A 27,838-nucleotide genomic window follows, 5' to 3' on the forward strand; every position below is an offset into this window, starting at 1 on the left:
ACTGTCAGTTTCTGTTCCTTTTTCTATCATCCTGTCTGCACGAGTCATCTCCACTGAAAGCTACTGAAAGCTGTGTCATTCCCTCTGTTTAGTTTGCAACCTCTTTAAGCAGAGATTGCCTTCTATTGTTGACTGTTTATACAAGATATAGCACAATAGGGCTGTGATTCTAGCTGGGAGAGGCTGTAATACAAACAGTTAATTACAGGGGCTAAAATCTAGCAAAGCTTCCTTTCTAGTCTGAGTCCCGGAAATAACCACCATGAGTAAAGGAAATTTAGCCACCACGCTAGTATTTTTCTGCCTGTAAAAGAAGATTAAAATGATTCATTTATTTTAAAGTGTGTACTGTTGATCAGGTGTTTTGGAGTACTCTGAAGAGAAAATACCAAAGGTACTTCTGTCAGCTTTACTGCTGATTGTTGTCTGGCTTTATTCCTTTGCAAAGAGTTCCACACTGCCTCACGTCACCTAACGTTCACTGTAATTTGCAGGCAAATTATATATGTGATAGTGGAGTTGCCAGAGCTATCCTTTTGGCTGACTAGTTAGAAACTTTTGTTTTTCTGGTCACAATTTTTCTTGATTAGCTCTCACTTGGGATGAATTTGCTTTTTGGTGTTGCAGCTAAAAATAAGACCCTGGACAAACTCCTCAGTTCATTTTGGGTAAGGTCAGGAGTTTAGTACTGCTGTTACATGTGATGTTTGGTGTGGCAAGTGCCTATGCATCAAAGAACATACAGGGTTTCATGATAAATTTATTGTCCAAAAAAAGTTTAGAAAAAATGTATGCTTATCTCTTACTATACTGTTATGCTTACTCATACAGCAAAGCGCTCTGCATGACAGGAAAAGAAAGTCTGACTTTTGAGTTCATTCTTTGACTTTAAAGATATGATTTGAATTTCAGTTGTGCTTGCTTTATTTAACTTCAGTGAATGTAGTCAGCATTCTTTCTGTGTTGTAATTCCATTGTTAGGATCAGTATAAAGCCAAACTTTGTCAAGGATAAGCACCTTTTAGAGTTTTCTTTTTGAAAAGTTTTATTAATTAGTACTAATAGTGTTTTTTGTTTCAATTTCGTATAAGAAAATATGTAGCAGATCCTCTCATTTGCATAACAGAAAGAAAAATTATTCTGGGGTGTATTTAATAGGCTTATAGATTTTTGAAGTGATAAAATAAGGCAGAAATAAAGCAATCCCCAAATAACTATCTTTGACCAAATGAGATTATGTGCTTAATCAAATAACTTTCTGAACTTTCTCCCATGAGATAATGAACAATGTATTGGGGAATCAATATTAATTTATAGCTTGGTTCTCCAAGCTAGTAAAAATGTTTGGGACTTAAATGAACAGAGTTCGTGATGACATTATCTCATCTGATTAGCTTCTTCAGTCTACGTATTACTGGGAGCTTTGCTTTAGTATGGACCAGAGTAAAGATGTTAGAGAAATCACATATAGGTCATTTAAAAGAAAAAAAAAAAAAAAAAAGCCACCAAAACATTGTGCTGTAGGGCAGAAAATGAAAAAACTTGGAACCGCAGTCCTAAGCAGCTTTTTTCTTTTAGTGCATATTTGTATGTTACAGTCCCACAACGAGTCTATTCTGAGTAGAAAAATTGTAACTACGTTCTTCATATAGAATTCAGTCGTCAGAGCTCTGAATTTCTGTGAGTGGGAAGACTTTCTGTCCAATCCTTGTCATGACAGATTTTGATCTCTTGCAATTATCAGACTAGCATTACAGGCACAAAATATTTCACAGCTGTGGAGAGCAGAGTCAGATGCCGGGAGTTAATTTATGCTACTGGTCCCTTAAACCTGAAAATTCCTCATCCGACTCATTGAGTAGATGAATGTGACAATCTGGAATGTTTGACAGGTTTGGGAATAAAATCGGACACTTACATTAGATGATTTAAAAGCAATATTTAAACTCAAAAATTATTTCAGTACTTACTTGAAAAATGGTTTATTGAAGTCTGTAGACATAACTTACAGGAATTCTTATGTCAGGACCATTTCAGTTAGCAGATATTACCAGTAGTCTGGCAGACTAGTAAAAAGGATTTTCTGCTATACTAGGATAAAATGTATTTATTGTAGAATACCTACAGTTTTTTTGTTTAAACAGTGAGTCTAAAAGGGACAAGTTCTCTTTCTAGGAATGTTTTGCTAAATATCCTACTTTGTTATTTCAGCTGGAGTTGAACATTTTATGTAACTTAGGCGAATGTATTGATTTCTGTGAATTTATGACCAATACTTCTGGGATTCAGTTTTTATGATCACAGTGAATTTCAGGCAAATGTTAACTTACCACTTGTGGCAGAGAATAACCCGTAAGAACTAGCTGGTTTTGTACAAACAATCCTGTAGGGTTTATGCAGCTCAAAACTTTTGATCTTAACACTTAATATAGTAAATAGTATTTAAAAAGTAGGTGTTTATACCTTCAAACACTTCACAAATATAGTGAAGTGGGATGAAGTAAAAATACTTAAATTTTGCTTACGGAATTTAATTTCTGTAATTATAAAACATTTACATGACCTAAGAAAAGGCAACATAAAAAGCAAACAAGGTTGTTAAAAACCATGAATAAGAATGAATAGAATTCTCGTATCTGTAAATGAGACAGAATTTAGAGCTACTGGATAATAAATAGACATCTATAGCAGAAATCACTTTGTCTCACTTTAATAGCACACTGTACAAAAACATCCTTATTGGAAAGGTATGTTCCCAATTATGTCTACAGAAGAAATTTCCGAACTTCTCTGAATATAGAGATTGGATGGATAAGGCATTAAATTAAGTTTTTAGAAGTTTAAACATTGAGATCTGACTTTTTTTTTTTTTTTTTTTTCCCTAAAGGAAACTTATATGTGAACAAAGTCTTTTTTCATTTGCTAGTGGAGTGACTAACCTTGAAAAATAGAATTGTGGTAAAGCACAGAAACAATGTAACAGAAGAGTGGAAAGTCATTAGCTGGAATTCAGTAATCATTTACAGGTTTGCTGCATGCTAGGATTATTCATAATTTAGCTATTTCATTACAGGAGCATTAGTCAGACTACCACAGAAAAATAATAAATTCTTGCAAGGACGAATAAAGGATCAGCTGAAAGAATTTTTTTTAAAGCCTTTGTGAAGCCAATATCTTTACTTTTCACATTACTGCCTATTCAGGCTTTTACTGCATCTGAGACAGGAGCTCTTGAGTACCAGACTAGAAATAAAATTATTTATACTCAGGTGCGGTCTTCAGACTCCTGGAAATTTAGTGCCCTTTTTCTTAAATCTATTACTGTAATCTGCCAGGTACGATGGTGAACCAGAACCTGGCTGTATTAGCCATTTGTTCACTGGACATTTACAGGTTCTAGTCTTTCTGTGTACAAACCTTCAAAAACAAACTGCACTGTGTGTATGGCATGAAAAGCTCTTTTTTTCTTTGAAATATTTGCCTTCAGTCTTAGGGAGCCCCATTGTAGGTTGTCTCATTCAAAACAGCTGGCTGCATCTGACAAGGTAGCTGCTTCTAGAATAAAGAGGTTTTTGCTTACACTTGATAAACTCATAATAAACCAACTAGACAAAAATTGATAGTGTGAGATTTTTTTTTATTAGGAAAATAACTGTTTTTGTTTCCTGTTCACATTTTAATACTTTTCTTTTGCAACCTGACTCAGAAATTTTTATTTTCATTTATGTTGAAAAGATATTCTAATATGAGAAAACTCAGTCTAAGGAACTCTGGAAAGGAATCTTTCATGATCTATGTTCTTCTGGGTAGTAGATGCTAATGCAATCTGAAATATTTTCTTTTATCATTAGCTGTTGCTTGTCTCTGTTTGTTAGAAATACATTGCACTTGTTATGTGGCTGGTTATTCCATTTCTATTTTTTTTTTCCAAATTGGTTGCTGAATTTTAAGAACTTTGTTTCTTGTCTTTTTCCTCTCTGAACCAGTACTCATTACTGCCAATTTTGTATGTAATCTGATGAAAACAGGTCTCCTGCTTTACCTGCTGTTTCATGTTCTAATTAGAACAAGATGAAAAATAAACTTCATTCTAGAATCTGCTTTTTGCATTTTCTTTATGCTGAGAATGTGACCGATTAAAAAGAAAATCTTTTTTTTGACTTTTTTAATTGCCTAAATGGACTCTGTCTCTTTTGAATTTCAGGGTTGTGGGTTTTTTTTTTTTTTAGTTCAAATACATTATTAGCCTGTACACAATATCTTCAAGGTTTTGTGGAAACTTTGTTCAAGTTGGCCTCTTTCTTGAGAATCCTATCTACAGAGAAGAATTTTTGGCTGTGTAGCATGTTGTACTGCCATCCTGCCCACATAACAGTCTGCTCTGACAACACAATTGACTGGGTGGAAGTAGGAGCAGCCACATGCCTGTTGTAGTTCATGCCAGTTTCTGGCATCTGGCTGAACTCACTAGCAGAAAATGGTTTAAGTCACCTTTCCTTCCCTTCATTTACACTTTGAACTTTTTCAGTTTTGAATGGGCCAAGGATCTCCAACTAGTTGTATTATTAAAGTGTGCTCAGCATGGAGATGAGTGCATATCAGGCATAAGTACTGTAAAATAAGAAAGGGGTGTTTTTACTAAGTGCTTTTTTTTTTGTGTGTGTGTGTGGATGTCCTCTTTAGCGGCTTTTACTTTAGAATATGGCAAGTGACAACACTTGAAAAGTGTATACTGATGTATCAGAGATGACAGAGAAAGAAGCTCTTTTTCAGGACGTGAAGGTTTTTTTAATTCGTTCCCAATCAGGTCTTTTACCTTCTACTTTGTCAGCACAAACCAACTGGAGAGTCTTACTGTGTTACAAAACCAGGAAGTGTTATTTTAAACCAGGAAGTAAAATATTCAAAATGCACAAAATCATGGCATCCTGAAATAGAAACAAATACAAGTGGGGTTTACTTCATGTAATTTTTTTCCTTTTCTCATGCAGTTTTATTATTTCTTCTGATATTCTTTAACTGACTTTTTACCATAATGTTACCAGAAAACACTTTGTTTTCCTAAGCTGTGAAGAAATGTAGCAATTTTAAAAGAACAGAATAAGGAAAAGTATAAAACCCCAAGATTTTAGGTTTTTAAGAGTTTCAAATTATTATTGTAAGGAACACTAATAAAAGCATTTGATGTTTAAGAATAATTATTATCAATCTGTTAGCTTTCATCAATAGTAGCATTTCATAATTTTATATCCACTGCCCTTGCACAGTTGTACAGCTGTAGCTGGAATTACTCTTGCCCATTTGAACTGATCCAGTCAGCTCTTTCCTCAGACTTGATGATAGTACTGCTTTGTAGGCAATCCCCATTAATTATAGAGGTAAACTGCAAGCTTTTAAAATGTGAATATTTCCACAACGCTGGGGCCAATTTATGTAATTTTTGGTTTCATAGAGCTTTGAATGACACCTTACTCATTTTGTGCAGAAGACACAGTGCAGGATGTTTAGATTATGAAGAATGGGAAGAACCTGATAATGCTGTTATGCAGTGCTATAGGCTTGCTTCTCACAAATCTTCTCAATATAAGTGAAATTATAACAATTAGTAGAATCACTTAAGGTAGCACACAGTGCTTACAATGAGAAAATTCTCCCCTCTGTTCTTGCAGATTGTAACCATCTTTGCTTTCTATCTCCATAAAGCTGAAGTGTTGATTTGAAAACTTAGGTTCCAGGTCCCTTTATCATACCAGCATTAAAGATTATTAGAGTGTGAAAAGGTATTTCCAGCTGTTGCTGAGCCAACCAGACTGGGGAGAGTGTTAACATTCGCTGTTAGAGCATGCTGTGCTTTACTAAAAGCTTGTACAAATGAGGGTGTGTTTTGGGGATCTGGGAGTGATAGCAGGGTATGTGTGTGAAGATGCAAAGCAGATGGATCATGTGCTGTTGCTGTGCATAGTGAATGAAGGTCAGCAAAAGAGCACCCGTTCTGCATATAGTGGGGCAGAAAGCTACACTGTTCACCATGTAAGAAGTGGACCTTTGTGGAGTTTTCAAACTTTGACAATTCTTTCATTCAAGAATGAATGCAAACAAAAGCCGATCCCAAAAAACTTGCTTCCTTTAATCCAATCAAAATACTCCACTTTGATTAAAATCAAGATGTATAATTCTGGTGTAACTTCTGGGGATATTTGCTAATCCAAGATAATCAAATCTTCTTCAAATTATTTTTTATTTGGAAAGAAAAGTAGAAATATTCAGCTTTGAGTATGCTAAAGTTAAATACTTTTTGTTATAATGCATTTTTGCACTTTTTCAGATGAAGTTTTGGTGAGGGTATTGCACTTCTGTGAAATATTTCCATTTTATGATTTTTTTTTTTATATCCTATTTCAATGATGTTAGTACTACTAATGATCTGAGAGATTATCTCGCCAACTCTACAGCAGGCCTGCTAAATTTTTGTTTTGTTTTTGTAAGTTTTGTATCCTAAATGAATCAGGCAATAGAACTGCACTGTATCTCTGTTATTAGTATCCTCAAGTTAATTACTGTCTCAGCTAAGAGTAGAGGTAAGCAGACAACTTTCATTGTGTTACTTACGGTTTACAAGTTTGGATGGCAATATTGGGTTGCACTTCTCAGGAGATGCAATGTTCTCTTCATCTGTTACGTACTCAAAGTTAATAATAAACATCATTGCTACCCCCTCTTGATTTTTCACTGGAATTATGTGGGTATTGCAGATGAAGGTAGACCCTACACAAGGAAGGTAAAAAAAAAATATATATATATTAATCAAAGGAAACTTTATTTTTTAATTCCAGTTACACAAACAGATATTGAAGGATATTTCCTTGAATTTAACAACTGAACATCAAACTCGCTATAATTAGGTGCATTCTCACAGCAGGAGATATCTTTCAATGATTTGTTAGATTATTACCTCTTCTGAAAGATCTCTTCTTTAAAATGTCCGTTTTACTTTTTGTTTTATATTCACTGGACGTAGCTATGTGGACAGACTTGTGATGCGTTTTGCACCAAAAGTAGCAATGCAAACGCCGTTCCAACAAGAGCACTTGAAGAAAGCAGAACCCTATTCTTCTAAATGTCAAGCATTCTTTGAGCTTTTGGTTCTGTTACAACAGGATGAATCAGTCATTAAATATTTATGGCTGTAAATATATCACTATTCTTATTTTAACTCTCATCCCTTGGAGGGTTGTATAATGTTGCTTAGGTTTGTGTTAAAAATTGTATTTGTTATCAGTCTGATCTTGCGGAGTTTTGTATTCCATCACAAGAAAATCTTCTGAATGTAACAATTTTCAATAATTTTCTGGAGTATTTAGTTTAAGTGTTATACTCAAGTTGAAGCATAAGAAATACTCTCATTTGCATAAATACAGGGCATACCCTACTTTGAAATGAAAAGGAATAATTTCATAACATCTCTACTTCTTAGTTTTCTTTCTCAAATGCCTAATTAAAGATGTAAAAAATGCTTTTTGTTAATTCTTTGATGTAACTTTTAAAAGAAGATTCATTTGACAAGGTCATTAGATTTATTTAATTCCCTTTTAAACTAACAGAATATAGCATTTCCAAAAATTAATGAGATTGCTACAATGATGAGCTAAATGCTTTGTGCAAACACAACTGTAAAATAATGTCTTGCCCTGATAATTGGGGACTGGCTTAGTGTACATCATTTGCAATTTATTCATTCAAATATAGTAATCACTGAAATTTGACAGGCAGTGCAGTTTGACAAAAACAGATTCTGATCTAGGTTACGCTTTTTCTCTACTAAGAGAGATATTAAAGATTTAAATCATAGTAAAGCTTAGATTCTGGTTTGTTGCATTTAGTGTATGGAACGTATGGCAGTTCAAGCTATGTATAATATTGATGTTCTGGCCTTTCAAGTTTTGCAGCTGCGCCTTCAATCCATTTAATAAAACAGTTAAGCTGTGGAACTTGCCACAGTTTCCATGGTAACAAGCTCAATGACTTTAGTAAACAGAAAATAGGCAATTTAAGACTGTTCCATTAGAGCTAAAAATAGAAGTGCTTCAGGCCAAGTACTGCAACATAGACTGGTTAAACAGAGGGTCTGGAGAGAATTTAGAAGAAATCCTTGTGTTTTCAGCCAATTAAAAAAAATACATACTGAGTTTAAACAGTCAAAATTGTATTTATTAGTTACTTGGAAAGATAAGCTAAAATGCATTTTAAAAAAAAAAAAGTAAAAAAAAAAAAAATTCCTGGTGCAGCTTGTGTTTTGACGTGCAATTTTTATAAATCAAGCAGATATCTCCCAGCCTGACGCCTTTGCCTCCAACAAAGAAAGGATTGGAGCTAGTACCAGGCTGGAGAGCATTTGGATTTGAAGAGCACTGAACTCCAGTGGGTGAAATGTTGATTAGGTTTTGCAAATGAGCTACACACCTCTTTGAAAGCTTTTCTGCCTTTCAAAGACAATAATTTGAAATGCTTCCCATAGTGCTGAGTAAGACAGTAGCTCTCTTTTATGTAGGAAATTCTGCTCTCAAGCATTTACAAGCTTCTTTTGTACTGGACCTAGGGATTTGCATGTCTGTGAACAGACACAGAAGCTGTTCAACTGTCCACAATATAAGAACGTGCTCCAAAGATCCCGGAGTTAAAATTGAAGCTGTACATAGAATATTTGGGGCACGTGGAGTGGAAACAGTCCATTCAGCACTGTTCCTTTGAAGACCAGTTGCGCCAGCAGGCTAGCGAGCCCGGTGTAGCACTTCAGGCTAAGTTTTTCCAAGGCACTTGCACTTTTTAAGTGGTAGAGAATATTCATGTTGTGCAAATGATTGAAATTACAATTCCATAACTTGAGCAAACCACAATACCTCTTATAGTGGCTGTTGGTTTTTGTCTTTAGTACAGATGTGATTATTTTCTATATACTTACCAATGATCTCTATTGAAATTTCAAGAAGGAAATGCAAAATAAGGAAAACCTTAGTTTTCCTAAGGAAATATAACAGTTGAGTACAGAGAAATTATTAGCAAAATCAAAAGGTTGAGTAATTGAAGTTGATGGCAATAAATTAAAAACAAAGTAGCTTGTTTATAAACAATCTTTTCATGTGTTTGCACTCCATCATTCACTTTGTTGCACTTGCCATCTTACCCTTTTTTTTTTTTTCTTTATACTGAAGTATTTCAAGAGTAAGAAGTAATTCAGATGAGTAAGAAAGATTATAGTGATGTTTTTAAAACTTGCATTTCTTGTGTAATGGCACAGGACACTAATGATATAATCAGAATAATAATGGAAATTATGCCATTGTAATTAATAGATTCAATGTGCACCTATGTTTCTGAGTTTTCTGCAGGAATATTCCTGTTTGGCTCTTGATAGAATCATTGGAGGGGATAAAGTGAAAAGCTGGGAATGTTTGTCAGCTTGAATTCCTTGGTTATATGGTCTTGTTTTATTTTCTCTACTATATCAATATCTGAAGAAAAGATGTGGATGTGATTCTGTAGTTACATATTCATGAAACAAACAAATGGCTGTCAAGGTGTATGTACTGGTGACAAAAATTTAAGAAATAAAAATATATTTGGTTTATATAAGGATATCTTTCATTATCTGAGCAATTCTGGTGAATTATGAATGCCTTGTGACTTAACGCTTAAAGTTGGTTTGTTTCACAGAAGAAATACAAAGCAGACACGTCAGATCAGTTTATCTGCTTCATAAAATGTTTACCTTTCCAGTGATTTTCTATAGAGGATTTTAGGACAGATTTTTGTTAGAATGCATCTTCTAGATAGAACCAGTCATTTATTTACATTATAATAGCTCATTTTATGAGCATTTAGGAGAGTACAGTACAATAAATGCAAGAGCGAAGGCATTCAAAATTACAAGGCCCTGCATTCTCATGCACAAAACTGTGATAGACATACTTAGAAAAATTACCCATCCCAACCAACTGTTATGATTCAACCTTCCTGGGAACAATGTTTTCGTATGCCATTTTGTATGCTAAGGGATCTCTGTAAGATGGGGTGCTGTGGCATTTAGCTGATTGTCTTCATTCTGCAGAAGCCCCATGTTTTGCATTGCTAGAACTCTTGAAAATCTGTTGTGGCTCTGCTGGATGACTCTACCATTCTGTTGCACTGAATGAGTGTGACAGTTAAGTGCATTTCACCACCAAAAAACTTGGACTCCCCCACTTCAGTGGGAATTTAAGGACTGACTTAATTGCAGCTGAGAATGGTTCCAATGTATTTTGGAAGCAATTTGGCTCTCTGTGCCAAAGCATTTATGACTTCTCAGGTTGTTTTTTTTTTTTTTGTTTTGTTTTGTTCCTAGAACTCCTCTGGACAATTGATTAAGTCTATGGAAAGAAAGTTGAGTATGTTCTCTGTGTGCATACATGTATTTCCGGATGAGCTGACCTCATGTAAGCAATTGCTAGGCTTATGATAATCTTGTGTGTTACAATTTATGTGTAATCCAGAGTAGGTAGTAGCCATACAATCCATAGTAACTTCTGTTTATTTAAAATTGAAGATAAGAAGGAATAAATCAGACAGAAAAAAGAGCCAACAACAACTTGTCTACTAGGAATGGCAAAAAAGACAGAAATTAAAAGCAGAGATACTGCGCATATTTCCTGAGCTAGATGGTCTTGTTTTCTGTTTGAATACGGATTTGAAAGAAACACATAGGTGAATTTTACATAAATGTTATAAGAATTCTGCAAAGTGACAATTTGATGATAGGACTGGTGAAGGAGGCTGGATATTCTTTAAATTTTTATTAAATAATCACCTAGATTATTTTGGAAATAACCACTCTTCCCTTTTCCACAGTATGATCTCACATTTTGTGATCAAAATAAATGCTCATATCATCTTCTCTCTGAGGTGGAAGCTTTGAACATATCAATTACAAACATAAAGTCTATTCCTTGCAGTTTAATTTAAAATCATCTGTCAACTACAGTAGAAATGCAATTAAATATACTTGGCATTAAATTGTTTACTAAGTTTAGTCTTAATTTCATTGGCATTTTAATGAAGAGGAACACAGGAAAGTCTGTGTAGTTCTATTTTATTAGTAATTAAATATTTTTTCATAGGTTCATTTTTTTACTTCTCTGCTTTTATTAGAGTTTGACTGCTGTAACAGTAAGTAGGAACTCAATATTAACCTTAAGAAAGAGCTAACTTCTGTTAAAATGAGGAAGACCTTGTAATAAACCATAACCAGCTGAACTTTGTTCTCATGTGTTCATGATTGCATCCTCAGTCTTGAGTCCTTTTCTCATAGCATTGATAATTGGGATTACCGTGCTTCTTTGGGAAAGAAATGGGAGATAATCCCTGGGGAGAACTAGTGTGAAAGATCAGACTACCTCTTGGTTTTGCCCATCTTTCATGTAGTTCTTGTCTCTGGGGCAAGAAGCCAAGGCATGGCTCTCTATTAACTCCTTAATTTCCCCAATTCGGTGTTCTCTTCCCCTAACACAGTCAGTCTATACTCACAAGAGAATGTATCTCTCTACTTCCAAATAGAGTAATTAACTTAAAGGGCCTGGCTCTGTTTATTTAGGTCCTGGACAGTACTCAGACTTTTAAAATCCAGAAAATTTAAGTGAAAGCCAATTTTCCAAATATTGAGATGGTGTGCATTGTGATGTGTGGGCTCACCATGACCAATCAGGGTTTGAAACATTACTTCTTTCCATTTCTGCTCAAGGCAAGCCAGAAAAAAAATCAACATACCACACCAGTCTTATTTTTCAGTGGATTTTCTGGAAAAGTTTCATTCCTTTCTGAAATGAGACTTTATTCTTACAGTGTTAAGTTGGAACTAGTCATGTGCAGATCTTGCCTAGTTTCACAAGATTTTATGTTAAAGGGATCCAAATGGCATTGCAAATTCATTTCTGTATCAGTTGTAACTGTTTGCTAACAGATTTATGCTACTTGGTCTGTCTGTTTGTGTAATAAAAATGAGTGGATGCATGACTGAAGCTGCCCTGAGAAAATTGCTCAGCCCTTAGTGACGTAGAATCAGATCACTGGAGATGGATACCACCTTGGTACTTGCTCAGTTCAGTAACAAGTCCTTGAAGAAAAGATCAGACGGCATTTCTTTTGTCTGTTTTTACAAACTTGTATTTTTGCAAGCAGTGTTGTTTATTCAGACTTATTAAGATATCTGAGCTCCGCTTAAGTTGTATTAAAACTTTTGCTCTTAAGAATCCCCCTTTTATGTCTACCTCATTACCACCTCTCCCTCCCTCCCTTCTCCCCCATTTGTTATCTAGCTTCACACAGGAGAAATAGAAGAAATTTCATGCTAAGGCTAAAAGTGTTGGTATACCATATGGAGTATCTGCTCCAGGAATACCAGACTGCATTGCAAATGCCTGTTGCTGCCCTGTATAGTTTACTGCTATTATTTTACTTTTAATTTAAACTGGTAGGACTGAAGCACAAAAACAAGTTTCTGAACCAAAACTGAATCAAAAATGAATAAAGAAACTAAGGGTAAGGTAGAGGATCTCTAGATTCCATTTTCACAATAGAATATGTTGATATCAACCCTGTACTTCTAAAATGTCTGGCATATTTCCATGCAGAACTTTGGGTAATGGGCTGTACAATCCTACTTATCTTTTACCTATATCTTACATCTGTGTCCTTATGTCACCATTTTCAGTTCCATCTGATGGAAAATGAACTACTTGTGTGGCAAGAATGGGGAATTCACCAGCTTCTCATTGAATATACTGCAGATGCATCTGTACAACTGACTCTTTAAAAAGATTTATAGCAGAAGAGCAACTAAAAATAGATGGGAGGTTGAAATATATAACACTTCTCTTCAATTGAATAGCTATTTTTAAGACAGATAGGCAGAGATGAGGAAAAGTATATTTGGCTGATGAGTGAGATTTCAGGAATTAAACAGGAACTATTCTCTTTGATGTTTCACTCCCCTCTCCATATCAAATAGGTACCCATTCTATCACTGAAATGGTTGATGATGCTAGGATTTGATTAAAGGTCTGACATGGGTTTTGTAATATATTAAATTACAGTGTTTAAAGATGAGGGAATAATTTTTAAACTAACAAACCAAGAAAACATTTCCCTTTGGAGACTGTGGACAAGATCACTAAGTAAATATCACTAAGTAAATATCTCATTTTCTCTTCCTGAAATTGCATTTATATTGTAATTCCATAGCTAGATAAATACTATTCCATTCATTGCTTCAGCATTTCTTACATTTCTGCATTGGCACGATTACTGCTGATCTTCTATGCTTACCCTAGTAGAGCTATAATCATTAACTGCAATACTAAATACATTTTATATTGCAATACTATTTCCTAGTGCTTTGTTATTTAAGCATATATAAACATGTACAGAAAACGCAGAATAATTAAATATTTGGTATGGAAATAAAAACAAAGTGAAAAATAAACTAGCAGAGATGTTTAATGCTCATAAAGTAGACACTAAAAAAAGAGCCTAGGGTGAAAAACTCTGAAAACTATTTTTTGAAGGAGTAAAGACTTATGTAAGCTCCACAGCTGATACAGAAAATGTAATGTAGGCTGTTTTCTTTCTACTTAGTTCACCTTAGAGTTATGTTTGAGTTTTGCCGGGGGGATATCTGTGGAGCACAGGCTGAATGAAGGCAGTCTTAAATGCTCTCTCAAACTGATATTTCTTGGAGATAAAGCCTGATATACATATGATGGGGTGAAAGCTGGGTCTGAAATTGCTTTCTGAATGAGTTCTTACAGTTTTTTACAAAGCTGGTATGTTAGTTGGAGTAATTTAACCCCTAAATTTTGCCTAAAAACTTAATTACGTAGGCTTTTTCTTCCAGAAGAATGTAGCTAGTAGTTCTGCTTTTGAAAAGCAACATCTCTGATTTGTTAATGAGAATGTTGTTGTAATTGCAATTATTTTGCCTGATTCCTTGCACCTGAGTGCACCACACAGAATACATTATCAGATGCTTAGCGGTTAGGCATGGAAGGTCTGAGCATATTGCACTGAAGGCTACATCTCTGGATGCCTTAGTCTGTAAGTGCTTTGCAAGCTGTACTTCGAATAACCAGAGATAATTTTATTATTGTTCATGTTATCTATATTACAGGCTGTGTGAACCATAAAAGGTTGGAAAAGAACTTCAAGATCGACAAATCCAACCCTCAAGCTCACCTACTGAGTCCCTTCACTAAATTGCATCCCTTAGAGACATGTACATGAATCAATTAAATATCTCCAGGGATAAGGACTCCACCAGTTCCCTGTCCCAAAGATTAGCTGTCCTCTCTGTGAAGAGATGTTTCCTAATGTCCATAGAATCATAGAATCACTCAGGTTGGAAAAGACCTTAAAGATCATTCAATCGAACCTTGAGTCCAATCTAAACCTTCTCTGGCATAACTTGAGTACATTTTCTTGTATCCTATCATTTGTCACCTGAGAAAAGAGATCAACACTCTCCTTGCTGTAACCTCTTTCATGCTTTTGTTTTCTTTGGACAAATGCTTGATTATTGTACACTTGCAGTGCAGTTTGTGATGATTGCAGGATATAGTACACTTGATGAATTTCATCACTGAACTTTTTAATGAAGAAAATGACAAGTAATAGTGTGTTGTTTTAGAAAGTGAAAAACTGAAATGTATCACTTTGACTTTTCAAAATGAAATATTTAATGTTTTTAAAAGACAATATTTAAGAGTAATGTATTTTTCTACATTGCAAAAAATACATTATTGAAATAAAATTACTGTTTTTAATTTTTCATTTAAACGTTAATGTAGAAGGTAACAATTCAGGAATTATATAGAAAATCCATTGTTTGATAAGCTGAATGATAATTGTGAGATGAGGACTTATGAAATTAAAGCTTTGTTGTCTAGAGTTTTATGGCAATCAACAGGAGAACGTAGAATGTAATGCTGTTGAACACAGATCATCCCAATATGTGACAATAGGTATAAAGGATGATGAATATCTGATGTTACCGGACATTTATCAGTACCTCTTGAAAGTGGTCAGTGATGAAATAGCAGATTCATCTACTGCTTCAACTTCATAAATTAAAATTTTGTAATAATAGTCCACGTAATTATAATGGAGCATAGTTTATCTATACTAAGAAAATGAATTTGTTATGCTATGTTTTCAATTGTCAAAATTTATTTCTACATCACTTTAGCTCACAATTTAAGTCATTTTCATTCATTCTTCAAGATGAGTCTATACAGGCAATTTTTAATTAGGAAAGGTCATAGTGGTAGGGATTACATTAATTAGAATTACATGTAATTAAAGTAGTTTTGGAAACAACTGTGTTTCATTGTGAAAATAGGCTACTTTGACTTCCTTCATTCACATTTTCAGAAAGTTTATTTAAAGCATAGCACTCAACAAATAAACAGATGTTTAGCTCAAGGTGAAAAACAATGGTAGGACATGTTTTCTTTCATGCTTTTGTGACAGAAAATAAAGAAGAACAGAGCTTTAGCATATGTTTACAAGCATCATGTGGTGATTTTAGTGTATACGTATATTTTAAATATGTCATTTTACAAAAAAAAACAACAGCTAGGTGACAAATAATGGTTCTAGTTTCTTATTTTGTAGCTAGTTTGCTAAGAGTTAGCATTTATTCAATTGTATGCGCTAAAATTGAAAATGTATTTTTTTTCATCTCTATTTCTCTTTCTTTCTTTCTTTCTTTTTTTTCCCTAGCTATTATTTTCTAAACTCTCATTAAAAGCTATGCTCCTCCAGGCATTCAGCTGAGAAATGTCTTATTATGTTCATGAGAAAAGGGAGCTCAGGTTTGTTGAATATTGTCCATCTTGCAGAAAAAGTGCAGATTAAGACTTTTTTTTGTGTGAAAGTAACCTCATTTATTTCCCTAAATTAAACTACATAAGCTATTTTAAGAACGAATTGAAAAACCTTACAAAGCAGAATGGAGGAAAAAAAAAAAAGCCAGAGCTCAGTTTGAGTAATTTTGTCTCAGGTATTAGACCAGAATACGTCATGAAGTACTGATCCAGATTCTGTTTCACTGAGTCATTCCAATGATATTATTTTTTTCTGTTTTTGTTTTGTGTGTAATAGTTGTTAATAGATATCCAAAAGAAGACATTAAATGGCGAAGGTACAAGTGGTACAAAGGGTGACATAGAAAAACAGGAATCAACATCAGGTCTCCTGATGCAAAAGTGAAATTCTCTTATTATTGCAGACTTTCATAAGTGCAATGTGCATCCAGCTCCATTGGCCAAGTGTAAGAAGTAGCATTTTATAAATATAGATGTGTTTCTCACAAAATGAGAGGTTCTTGTGGTTATAATGTCTTAGTAACAAAGCAGATGATCTAGAAATCCTCAGAGTGGAAAATCCAATCCTGTAAAGTGATGGCAGTAGTCGAGCTACTGGAATTGTAAAACAATGTGATGTAACCTCAAGGTAGAGAGAGCAGCTAAAAGAGATAAGCTAGTTGAAGGTGTGATCTGGTATTCTGGAGTTCTTGATAACATAAAATCATAGAATTTTGAATTCATATTAATAAATATAGTGGGAGCTCTAAGTACTGGAAATTTCACACTACTGAAATATTTAAAAAGAAAAAAATATGTTTTCTAATGGAAAAAGACTCAAAATGATATACTTTTAGCATAGGATTTCATTAGAATTGATAAATATGAATAACTTACTGGACCAGAAGTTCATGACTGCCTTAAGGGTTTTCATGACCCCACTGCAATCAATGTAGACAAACAAAGAACACATGGTAAAACATGGTAACACATGCAAACACATGGTAGTTCTTCTAAATGGGTAGTTTTCTATAATTGAGAAAACAGTAACTAGAAATAATTGGGAGGAGGAATCAGATAAATATATGAATGAATATCTAGAATTCTTAATGAAGGTGTTATTTAACAAAGTAGTACTAATGCAAAAAATGCAGAAAAACTTAGCTATAACTCCATTTGGTTTCTGTGCAAAAGTGAAGGTAGCAAGTAGGAAATAACAATCTATATAGCGAACAGATAATGGAGAAAGCAAATACACATCTGTGGAGACAGATATTTTATACGAAATGCTGACAGAGGAATATAACAACATAAGAGTAAGCCTAAGGAAAGTAAGCAGGTGTCTAAATAGTATAAGGGAAAGATAACTCCAATAGTAGTGAAAGACCATAACAATCCCAATAGCAACAGTTGCTGTAAAATTATTAATGATTATGCATGGATAATTTTGCAACAAGGAGACAAATTCATTAAGAAATATTTTTTCTTTTTTTTTTTTTTTTTTTTTTTGAGACAGAATAATTCTCTATGATGAAGCTTTTTATTTCCATTTTAATTATGAATTCTGTCAATTTTTTGCTAGATCCAAAACACCAGCTCTAGGTGTCAGTTGAGCATTCTACAACTGTAACCTCTTAACATACCTTGCTGGACAAAGTTCCAGGAGGTTAGAATAATACTAATAATGTGCCAGCATTCAAAAGAGGGATATAGTGATTGGAATGACTGTATGGCAGTGAGCCTGACATCAGTTCTAAGAAAAATAATGAAATGTGATGTTAGATTAATACGGTAAAGAATATTGATAGGAATGTAGTCACTTAGTACTGTAATATAGACATTATTAATGGATAAGAAATCCAATTTTATGGTTATGTTCTTTTTACAGAATAGCAACCAAATACCCATCGCAGACATGCTTTCTGTAATTGATTTTACTGATGCCATATAATATTATAATTAAACAATACCATTATACTTATAAAAAACTCATTACCAGGTTCACAAATTGACAGATAGATTCCAAAAAGTCATTAGTGGAAGATCAGTACCAGAATTTCTAGTAAAAGTTCACACAAATGACCACAATGGTATTCATGTACTTTGAAAATATCTAGAGGAAAAAATAAAATCACTTATCTGAAATATATGAATGTGAAGTGGCTAATGGCATGGTAATGAGGTAAAATAGAAGAATTTGTATTATTCTGTAGATGGAATATTAAATGTAAACAAAAGCATTCTAAAATGATAAATTTAGTCATGCAGATACAGAACCAGGGCACGTAGGCCCAAACCGATAAAAGGTAGGTATGTCCTGGAATGGAATTTCATAGAAGAAATTATAGGATGGTATGAAAGAATGACCTGCATAAACAGAGGTAAGGAAAATTTTACTTATCACTCTGTATGTATCACTGGGGAGAGCAAAACTAGAGTACTGAATACATTTTCAGGCATCTGAATTCTTAAAGCACATTGAAAAATTGAAGAGGGCATAAAAAAAGCAAAGGAACAATATGCTTCAGAAAATTCTTTTGGTGTGAATCTTAAAGATGTAAGGCTTTATTATTTAATAAAAAGTAGTTTGAGAAGTGGCTTATATTATTACTGTTAGTTACTTAATGGAAAACGTACAGAATACCAAGGAGATGTTCAGTCTAGCAGAAAGAACCTAAATGTCGGGAAGCTGAAAGCAGATAATTCAAGCCGTAGCCTTTAGAATGAACCATCAGAACCATCTCTCCGTGTTTTTAGATCAAGCTGAAAGAAGCAGGCAATTTGTTTTTGGCACAACCTATATGTTATTTATCTTCATATATTTTTAATTTTTTTTTTTTTTTTCTCTTCTCCCCTGAATATCTGAATTCAACAGGAATTCAGTGCTTTCTGGCCCAGCTTTGCTGTGGATACACATTACTCTGTAAACAAAGATGCTGGCTCTGTCTTGTCTTTGGTAATAGTTTAATGTACTCTGTGTAGTCAGCTGGTAAATCCACAATCTGGTCAGATTCCTATGGTCTTCCTTTAATGAAGGGCAGGATCACATTTCAGCAGCAGACTTTGGCCATTCTTGGGCTACGGGGGTGTAGCAGTGAATTATATTCACAAAGCATAGCTCCTAACCTCCTCCTCTCTCTGCTGATGGACACAGCAGTAGAAGGCTGTAGGATGTGCATTGGCAATACTCTCCAGGACAAGTTGTGTGGACAAGTTGCTCTTCCATTCTCATTCTTATCAGGAAAAGGCAGTGGTTCCAAACTCTGATCCTTCCAGTAATGGATGCTGGAGGATGCATTTGGCTATCTGGGCTGCAATCACTGCTCAAATAGCTGTTTCCTGTCTTCTGTTGGGAAAAGTCAAGGACCAGATGGTGATGCAGGGTCAAAGCACTGCCAGTGCAAAATCGGGATCATTAACTTGATCTCCCCTCAGATAATACTTGTTTATTGTCAGAATAACATATGCCTTGTGAAATGTTAAAACTTTACCTTATAATTATTCTGTTAGGGAAAAAAAGCCTCCCTTTATCTACTAACTCTACCTGATTAAGTAAGAGCATAACTGTTACCCAACACTGAATTGGAATTTATTCTTTATTTTTGAATGTAAAGCCAGCTTAACATCCCCTTAACCTTCACAGAAAGCTCATGTTCTTAGGTTGGAATCATGCCCCTAGTATCCATACTTGATGGCTTCACATGATGTACTGACTATCCATATGTGTGTCCATCTGTTCCGTTGGCATGATGCCCTCCCACAAGTCACTGGACAGTTGCCCTAGGACATAACTGAGGTCTGAATGCTTGCTTAATACTTCATGTGGCTTCCTGTCTGTGTGTGTATGTGTGTGTGTCGTAATTCTCCTGTTTGCAATGGACAAGAGAGAAAATATTTGCCCAATTCACTTTAGGCAAAACATTTAAATGCAATGAAGAACATCTTTGGGTAGTTTTGTTTTTTTTTGGTTTTTTTTTTTTTGGTGCTAGAAAAACGGTAAGCAATTCCATAGAGTGAGTGAGAGTCAGATTTCTAAGCTAAGCATCTAAATCTAAACAATAGCAAAACATTGCTATTTGTTGGGAAGAAGAGCAAATATATATAAAAAAAAAAAAAAAAAAAGAAAAAGAAAAAAGTCAATACTGAATAATATTAATGAGGCAGACTGTTTACGAACACCAGAATAAAATTTTTATGTGCTAAAGACTAAGTGGAGGTAGACAGGAAATATATCACGACTTCTAAAAGGCTGGATTTGGAAGGTCTTCACATAATGTTTAGTTTTGTCAGCCTTGTTTTTCAAGTGATCACAATTGTTGCCTAAATAGCTAAATAAAATTGTATTTCTCTTTTTTTTTTTTTCTTTCTGTTTTTGGGTGGCATCTAGCTCATAGTCTAGAGCTCAATCCACTTCAGCAAAATGAGTTATTCCAAAGTCCTGTTACTGCAGACCCTCCAGCCAGTGACTCAGGCTCTATCTCACCCTGAGGTGCTCTATTGTGCTTTCATCCTTCATCTTGAGCTCCTATTAGGCTCCTTTAGCATTTCTTGGCAAATCTTACAATACGATACGTACTCATAGTTTTTGCTTCTGATTTACTCCTTGGGGACAATATAGGGAAGGAAGAAATGAGTAGAGGAATAAATAAATAAATAAATCACTTAAAGAACAATTAAAACTTTTTGCAAATCGACATCCTGAAAGATATTTCCTAATGTTTCCTATAAAACTAAATTCTGGTTGTTGCTCACAGAGAGATTGTGCTCTGGCACATTCACCCCATCCATGAACTTTTTTCAGAAAAACTTAATACTTCAGTGAACTAGGTTCTGAATTTAAGGCCTTATTAGACATCTTGGATTTCAATTTCCTGTAAAAGCCCACGTCTTTCTTGAGTATCTGTTTAAAATACATTACAATAACCTGTTTGAGATATAACCTGCTTCAGGCATAGTACAAAATGGAATTCATAATACAAAATAATGCAGTGTTCACAGCCACAGAAAACTCTGTCAAACTGCGTGTTCACTAAGCTGGTTAAGACAGCTTTCATTACTTAGGTATCTATATGGGAAATGAACTCTGTTTACAATCTTCTTGTAATGGCCTGAGCTGCAATGAAACTGGCTAATAATCAAGAATAAAAAGGGTTGATGCTAAGTCATCACATATCTGGTCTGGAAAATATCCTTTAGCAGAACCCTGTCATATATGTCAAAGTGTGTTTCTCTCATAATAGTCTATTTGCTGCAGTCAGTTCTTGTTGATTTTGAAGCTTAATAACTCTAGGCATTGATTATCATTCAGCTTTCTAAATTGATGACCCTCAGCAACAGAGTAACATGTATCTTATTAGTGTTTCCCAAATGTCTCATTTGAGATTTGTTGTTTCTGTGGAGCTTTGTAAGAAAAGTAGAAGTGTGATTTATGTGTAACTAATTGATTCATGTAAATTGGTGCTTGGCAAATTGAAATGTGTTGATGTCTTAACTGCAGTTTCTTGAATTTATACATTCATAAAATACTTATAGCACACATGCATGTAGGTAGATGCATGTGTATTCTGTACATGAAATACTGTTATCAGTTTTCATCATAAAACCAGATTGTTTATAATATGATCAAGCTTGAATTATTTAACTTTAATTTTTATATTGGCTGTTTTATACCAAATCTCTGATTTTATGAGAGTACTTGGTAGAATCCAACAGCTGTTTAGAAAAGCGGCAAATGGGCATTTCTAGTAACAGAGTGGAGATGAAACCTGACCTGTGCAGAGTTACCTATTTCTCTTCAGACTGTAGAAGCTTTTAAGGAAAACTGGTCCTTTTAGGTAGCCACATACCCTTCATGTTTTCTCCAATAATTAATTCATGATATGCTGGACCAATATAGATTAAAAACTAATAATAAGATGACAAGAAGAAACATAAGTGCAAAGTGTGACACTCAAAACTTTGTTGCTTCATTACAACAGTAAATATGATAGATGGGAAAATGAATGATCACACCTGAAACTCCACTTTATGCACTTGAATGTCTGATATTTTTTTTGTGAAAGATTTAATGAGACTGACAGATTTTATATGATGATTGAGTTAACTTTATTTCAGGAAATTAAAATGTGAAAATTGTATTTTATTCAAGTTATTTCTGATGTTCATGCCACAAATTTAAAAATATTCCATTTATTTAACTTTTTTTTTTAAATGTATAGACTGTGCATTTTCTGTGGAGTGCAACTGCTACAGTCCATTGCAAGCTCACCCTTTTCTAATTGCTGTAGTTAAATCTGTGCTAATCTCCTTTGCAAGTATGGCATAGAACATGTTATAAATACAACAAGAAGGGCAAAATAAATTGTGCAGTAAAGGTCAAAATGAAAAAGCCCACAAAGAGTATAATGAAGTCTATTGGCTGGGATTCAGCTATACACTTTGCAAACGAGAATTTTTTAGTCTGTGCGAAGACCCGTTGACTTAAATGTCCTGCAGAGCATTATCAGTACTGTGTACTTTGCGTATTATTTTATTTATCTTTATGTTGTTTGGATACTGTATTTAATAGCATGCTTCATGTAGATATCTGAAATGGTGGTAGAACTGAAATATTTGCTAATCCCCTACTATCCAAACAAGCATGTGATTTGACATGATATCTAAACTCCTGCCCTGATGTTTATTTTACTTTAAAAAAAAAAAAAAAAAACCCACTTCTTAGAGGCCCTCTACTTTTACTTCCCTTCTACTTGTATTAGGGATTGACTTCGGGAGAGGCAGGTAAAGGGAGCTGAAAGATATTCCTCTGTTGCAACAGTGCAATCCTGTGAGGCACAGAGCTTGGTGTACCTCAAATTTCATTGTGTATCGTGTTAAGGAGCTTAGTACCTGAACTGCAGCATACAGCTCTGTATTCTAGCTCAGACTATTTTCTTATCTTTACAGGAAATTTCATATATCCCTGTAAATCTGGGCAGAAGGAAATTGTAGCATTCTGTTAACTTAGAAGCAGATCCATCACAGTGCCCCTGAGCAAGGAGATATCAAAACAAGTCTGCTACTCTCTATGCTGCAGAAAATTGAATTTGTTTCGAGGTCTTTTGAAATGAATTTCAATGTCCAGGAGATAAAGTTGAGATTTTTTTTCACTAACACTGATCTTGAATGAGTTACTCTTAATGTGCAGAAATGTGAGAGATGATTTTGGATCCATGCAGTGCATTTTCAAAACCAATTTCATGTTTGCTTTGGATCTTGCTTTTGTGATTCTTAGTTGTGCTAAGGTCTGGTTGAAAAAGTGCTACACAAGTGCTCTCTGGGAAAGTTTTAACTAATGCAAATTTCCATAAAGTTACCTGGGGAGAAATTTTGATTTTTTTCTTGGAAAGACAATGAAATGAAAGAAGTAAATATGGTTATTATTATTATTATTATTGCTATTATTATTATTATTATGCATGACAATCTTTCAAGTGGGAAATATTAAAATGTCACAATTACTGGTGTGAGTTGAAAATCATCTACAATATACTGTATTTGCTGGATTCTCCAGGCACACTGCATCTCCTGTGATAGCTTATAAGTCAGTAACCTAGGATTAGCAAAGTACTGTAAAAATATTTCAAAACAAAACTTCCTGTGGCTGAGAAAACAAAAATAATCCCATCTACATTGATTTTTTTATGAAACGAAGCATTTATTTTCATTTCTTCTTAATTGGAAAACATTGGCTTGGAGTTTCTTTGTCAGCAGTCGAAATTGTCCATTATACTTCACACATCCAAAACGCTTTAAATTGGATTGTATTTGCTTCGGTTTCAGACATGCACTGTGCTTTTGTGCCTTTGTCAGGTTCATTGCTGAGACTAGCTGCAAAATGCTAGTTGTAATAGATTGTATCTGTACTGTGTATTTGTATGGGAACTGCTGAACCATGGCCTGACCTCTGATTGATCACCTGAGGCGAGCAATGATTCAGCCATGGGAGCACAGGTGAAGGCAATTCACCTGTGCTGCCGAAAGGGAGGAGCCAGGCTCTCCTACACCCATTTGAGAGCTGACTACCACTGGGAAAGGATATCTTCTGAAGATCCCTCCTCTGGAGTTTTGTAGTGAGCCCATGACACGAGTAAGCATTCTGTCTATTCTCTTTTTGTTATTATAATCTGCTCTGCCAAACTCTTGTTTATTTCGTAATTATAAGATCTTTATATTCATTGATTATGCTGTATTCCTAAGTAACGTATCCAAATTCATGTGCCTAACTTAGGAAACAGTTTTTCTGAGAGTGAAAATATTCTGACTGTAAAAGTCTCGGGTTGTCCTTTGTTGTTAGGCAACTGAAGACAGAAGGCTCTATTGCTGTATGACTCTAGGGTGACTGTATGCCCTTTACAAGGAACAAATGTTCTTCACTTCTATGAGTACACTTTATCTGCTTACTTTTCAAGTTATGCAATATTACTGTTTCTGTATTCAGGCTTGTTGTGAGTTCTGTGCTAATCTTGTGCTATTACTGCAGTAGACCTGTGTAGCCTTATGGCATCCGAGGAAAGCAGAGGCTAACCTCACTGAACTGTAATTGGCAAGGGAACTGAAGGGGTGGATGGAGGCAGAAAATAATCTGACATGAGAAAATAAGTAGGAGCAGTACATGTTCTGCAAGCCAGCAGTTTTCAGTCTCAAAGCAAAATCTAGCAATCATTTCAGATTGAGATGTCTCTCAAAGCCAGTGGGAAAGAAAGGAAATTCATCTGTACTCTGCCAAAATCTATTGCCTAAAACTGTGTAAACATTAACCAATATTAAAGTGTGTCTGAAAAATAAGAATGAAAGTCAGTTCATGTCCAACTGAGAGTCCATCCAGGACTCACATTAGCATACTCTCAATCTTTATTCTTTGCTTTGCTGGAATTTACTGTTGCAAGCTAATATTACTTTAATGAAGCATTCTGTAGCTTGATTTTTTCATTGTTTTAAAAAAATAAAAACAGTGTATAACCCACTAGGGAAGTATGTGCGAGCCACTACAGTAGACCATAGCAATATCTTCATGGCTATTCCTCTCTAAAGAGTCTGAAAGGGATATTATTTATCCTTGAGGTTTTCTTAAAGCTGTTAGAAAGCATGTAGTAAAATCCTTGCTCAAACAGTTGCTGATGTTTGCTTGTTGTTAAATGCTATTTTAAAATAGTAATTTTCCTGTTTAATGGCAAGTTTTTAATTGTCAGAGCATTAGACTGTGCATAAATGTTCTGATTATTTATCTTGAGCCCTTAATTGCTTCATGTCAGATTTTCCTTTTTCCTTTCGATGACTGTTAGTGGGATATTATTCTCTGTTGTAACAGTAGCAATCGTTAAGTGAAGTTCACATGTCTGCAGAAGTCTAGTGTGAGCCTGCTAGTGTCTTGAATGACTTTAATATCCATATAAAGCAGTATGAAGGCAAAGTTCATTCAAACAATAGAAACTGTGTAGATGGATCCTCTTGCACAAGTCTAGCAAAGTGCTGGTTGGCTCAGTGGGTTCTACTTTTGCCTCTGCAGAGTTATCACTCACCTGGTAATGACACACTTCAGAGAATGTGAAGATCGTTTTTGCAGCTGGGTTAGTTCTTATAGCAAAAGACACTTTTAACAATGTTTTACAATAATCTGCTTAGATTTTTGAGGTGAAATCAAAATTTTACTCAAGTCATCAAACTCTGATCTATTGTCTAGCATCCCTGCCCATGGGAGAAGAGGTTGAAACTACATGATCTGTAAGGTCCCTTCCAACCCAAGCCATTCTGTGATTCCATTATTTTTCTGTTAAGCACTTGAAGTCTCATAAAAACTCGATAATTATTATGTAAAAGAATGTAATTCTGTTCAGGAAGAATCGTCTATAAATCCTGTCCTAAGGTTCAGGAAAGTGCCTTACCTCTCATGGTAGGGCATACTCCTTCAGGAAATGCGCTGTGGTAGGTGTTGAGCAATTATCTGTTGCAAAGAACGCCTGCTGTGAAGTGGCATGGAAACAGCTACTTAATCTCGGCACAAAGTGGATGCTTTCATTGTCTTTAATGGTAGTGAGCTGTCTAAGCCCACTAAGCTTGTGAAAGTGATGGGAAGCATAATGAGTTAGCTTTGTTTAGAGGGTTTCAAGCTGTGGTTGATTGGCAGGGTCTTCACTGATTCAACTAATACTCAATAAAGCTAAATTCCCATATGTTGCCCTCAAATGGAAGATTCTAGTTTTAACAAGCTATGCCATTTGTTGACTTTAATGATAGATAGATGCAAAGCTCAGTTCTTGTCACTCTCTCTCGGTGTTGTTACAGTTTAGAGTATGTACCTTCTTGTTCACCATAAGTGCTACATGAAGTGCTAGCCGGTGCCAAGCTTTGGCAAAGTCTGGAGTCCTACTCACGTCAGCGACATTAGGGATGCAGAACTTAAAGCTGCAATTGAATTCTTCCTGTAGTACCTTTCTAAGAAAGGAGGCCTTAAGCTGTGCAAGCCTGTGAGTACCATAGGCTCATAAATAGATCTTGAAAACCTAATTTTGTTTTCATCTGCCTGACTTGTTGGGAGTGTGTATTTATGCCTTGTAAATACAGTGTAAATCATAGAATCACCAAGGTTGGAAAAGATCTAAAAGATTATCCAGTCCAACCATTCACCTATAGCTCCCACTAAACCATGTCTCTCAACACAACATCCAGTCTTTCCTTGAACACACCCAGGGTCGATGACTCCAGCACCTCCCTGGGCGGTTCATTCCAGTGCCTGACCACCCTTTCTGAAAAGTAACACTTCCTAATGTCTGATGAAATTTGAAACCAAAGTCAGAAGATGAAGATCACTACATGCTGCTACAATGTAAATTAAAGCTACACTCATCTTGGGGAAAAAAAAAAAACAGACTTTGTTTCCAGTTTTTCTATCTGAACTGTACTTGCAGAATACACTTGCTGTTGAAAAGATAATATAAAATATTGAGATTCGTAAACAAGTGACATACGAAAATCTAGTATTAAAATGTATAAGAAAGAAAATCAGAACCTGTGTTGATTGTAGTCTAAATTAATAGCACACTGATTTCTATGGTATCCAGAGCTGTCACTTTAACTTTGCATCTTTTGAATCATTTCTAAATATAAAGAAATATGAAAAGCACTATGTGGTCTGAAGTAATGAGTATGCATATAAGTTGTTGGGAATTTTTTTAAACTATTAGGCGTTTAAATGAAGATTTTAAAAATTATAGTTAATGTGATTTAAATATCAATAAAATATAGCAGATTTTTAACGATTTCACAGTGTCACTATCTGATATTTATGTACTTTATAAAAATTATTACAGATTATTTTGTTATTACATATTCATAAACTGGAATACGTAAACTTTGTCATGCCTACTGCTATAGCATACTGTAGCATCCCTAATAGCAATGTGTTACTGGAATTTTCTATTCAGTTAATACTGTGCTATTTGATAAAACTTTTGTCCAGAGACAGATTTGATCAGTCAGCCCTGTGACTGATATATAGTGCTGTTGCTGTTCAAAAATGCTGAGAATAGCAGGTAACACTTGAGGACTAATTTTTTGCAAGACTTTTATCTTCAGGTCCCTGCAGAAATGTCACATGAGTTATGTCTTGACGAAATACTCTAGAGAGTGGAGAAATTAAGGTAGAAACATCATATATTGCTAAAGGGCTTTTACACTGTATCCATTCAACTAATCCTAACCTGTTGCCTGGGACAAAGTTCAGCCTTTTTATTTTTTTTTCTGCTTTGTTGCTGTGCATGTCTTCTCACCCCCATGAAGAGCCAATATTGCTGTTTTCCAGTTATAAACAAAGTGTTATTGTCAGAGCTCCAGTCCATTGTGCAGCCAGACTCTGTCCCAGTTTGCAGCTAGGATGCTTTGGACTCACATCATCTAATGTGTATTTCTTTTCA

The 27,838-nt window shown here is 34.8% G+C and overlaps 1 protein-coding gene and 1 long non-coding RNA gene across 13 annotated transcripts in view; one reads left to right on the forward strand and one right to left on the reverse strand.

Moving 5' to 3' along the window:
* The window catches only part of KCNH7 (potassium voltage-gated channel subfamily H member 7), a 210,917-nt gene that overhangs the window by 77,979 nt on the left and 105,100 nt on the right, over nucleotides 1–27,838 (reverse strand). The window contains exon 3 of the mRNA XM_052674603.1: nucleotides 6,610–6,765. Coding sequence (XP_052530563.1) covers nucleotides 6,610–6,765 — 156 coding nt within the window. The remainder of the gene's footprint in view (nucleotides 1–6,609; nucleotides 6,766–27,838) is intronic.
* Nucleotides 23,941–27,838, forward strand: part of LOC128076673 (uncharacterized) — a 310,987-nt gene continuing 307,089 nt past the window's right edge. For all 12 annotated transcript variants that reach the window (XR_008204581.1, XR_008204580.1, XR_008204586.1 and 9 more), the window contains exon 1: nucleotides 23,941–24,015. This is a non-coding gene — a long non-coding RNA (uncharacterized LOC128076673). The remainder of the gene's footprint in view (nucleotides 24,016–27,838) is intronic.

The sequence above is a fragment of the Tympanuchus pallidicinctus genome, unplaced genomic scaffold, assembly GCF_026119805.1.
Source record: "Tympanuchus pallidicinctus isolate F22 unplaced genomic scaffold, pur_lepc_1.0 scaffold15, whole genome shotgun sequence".
Classification (NCBI taxonomy): Eukaryota; Metazoa; Chordata; class Aves; order Galliformes; family Phasianidae; genus Tympanuchus; species Tympanuchus pallidicinctus.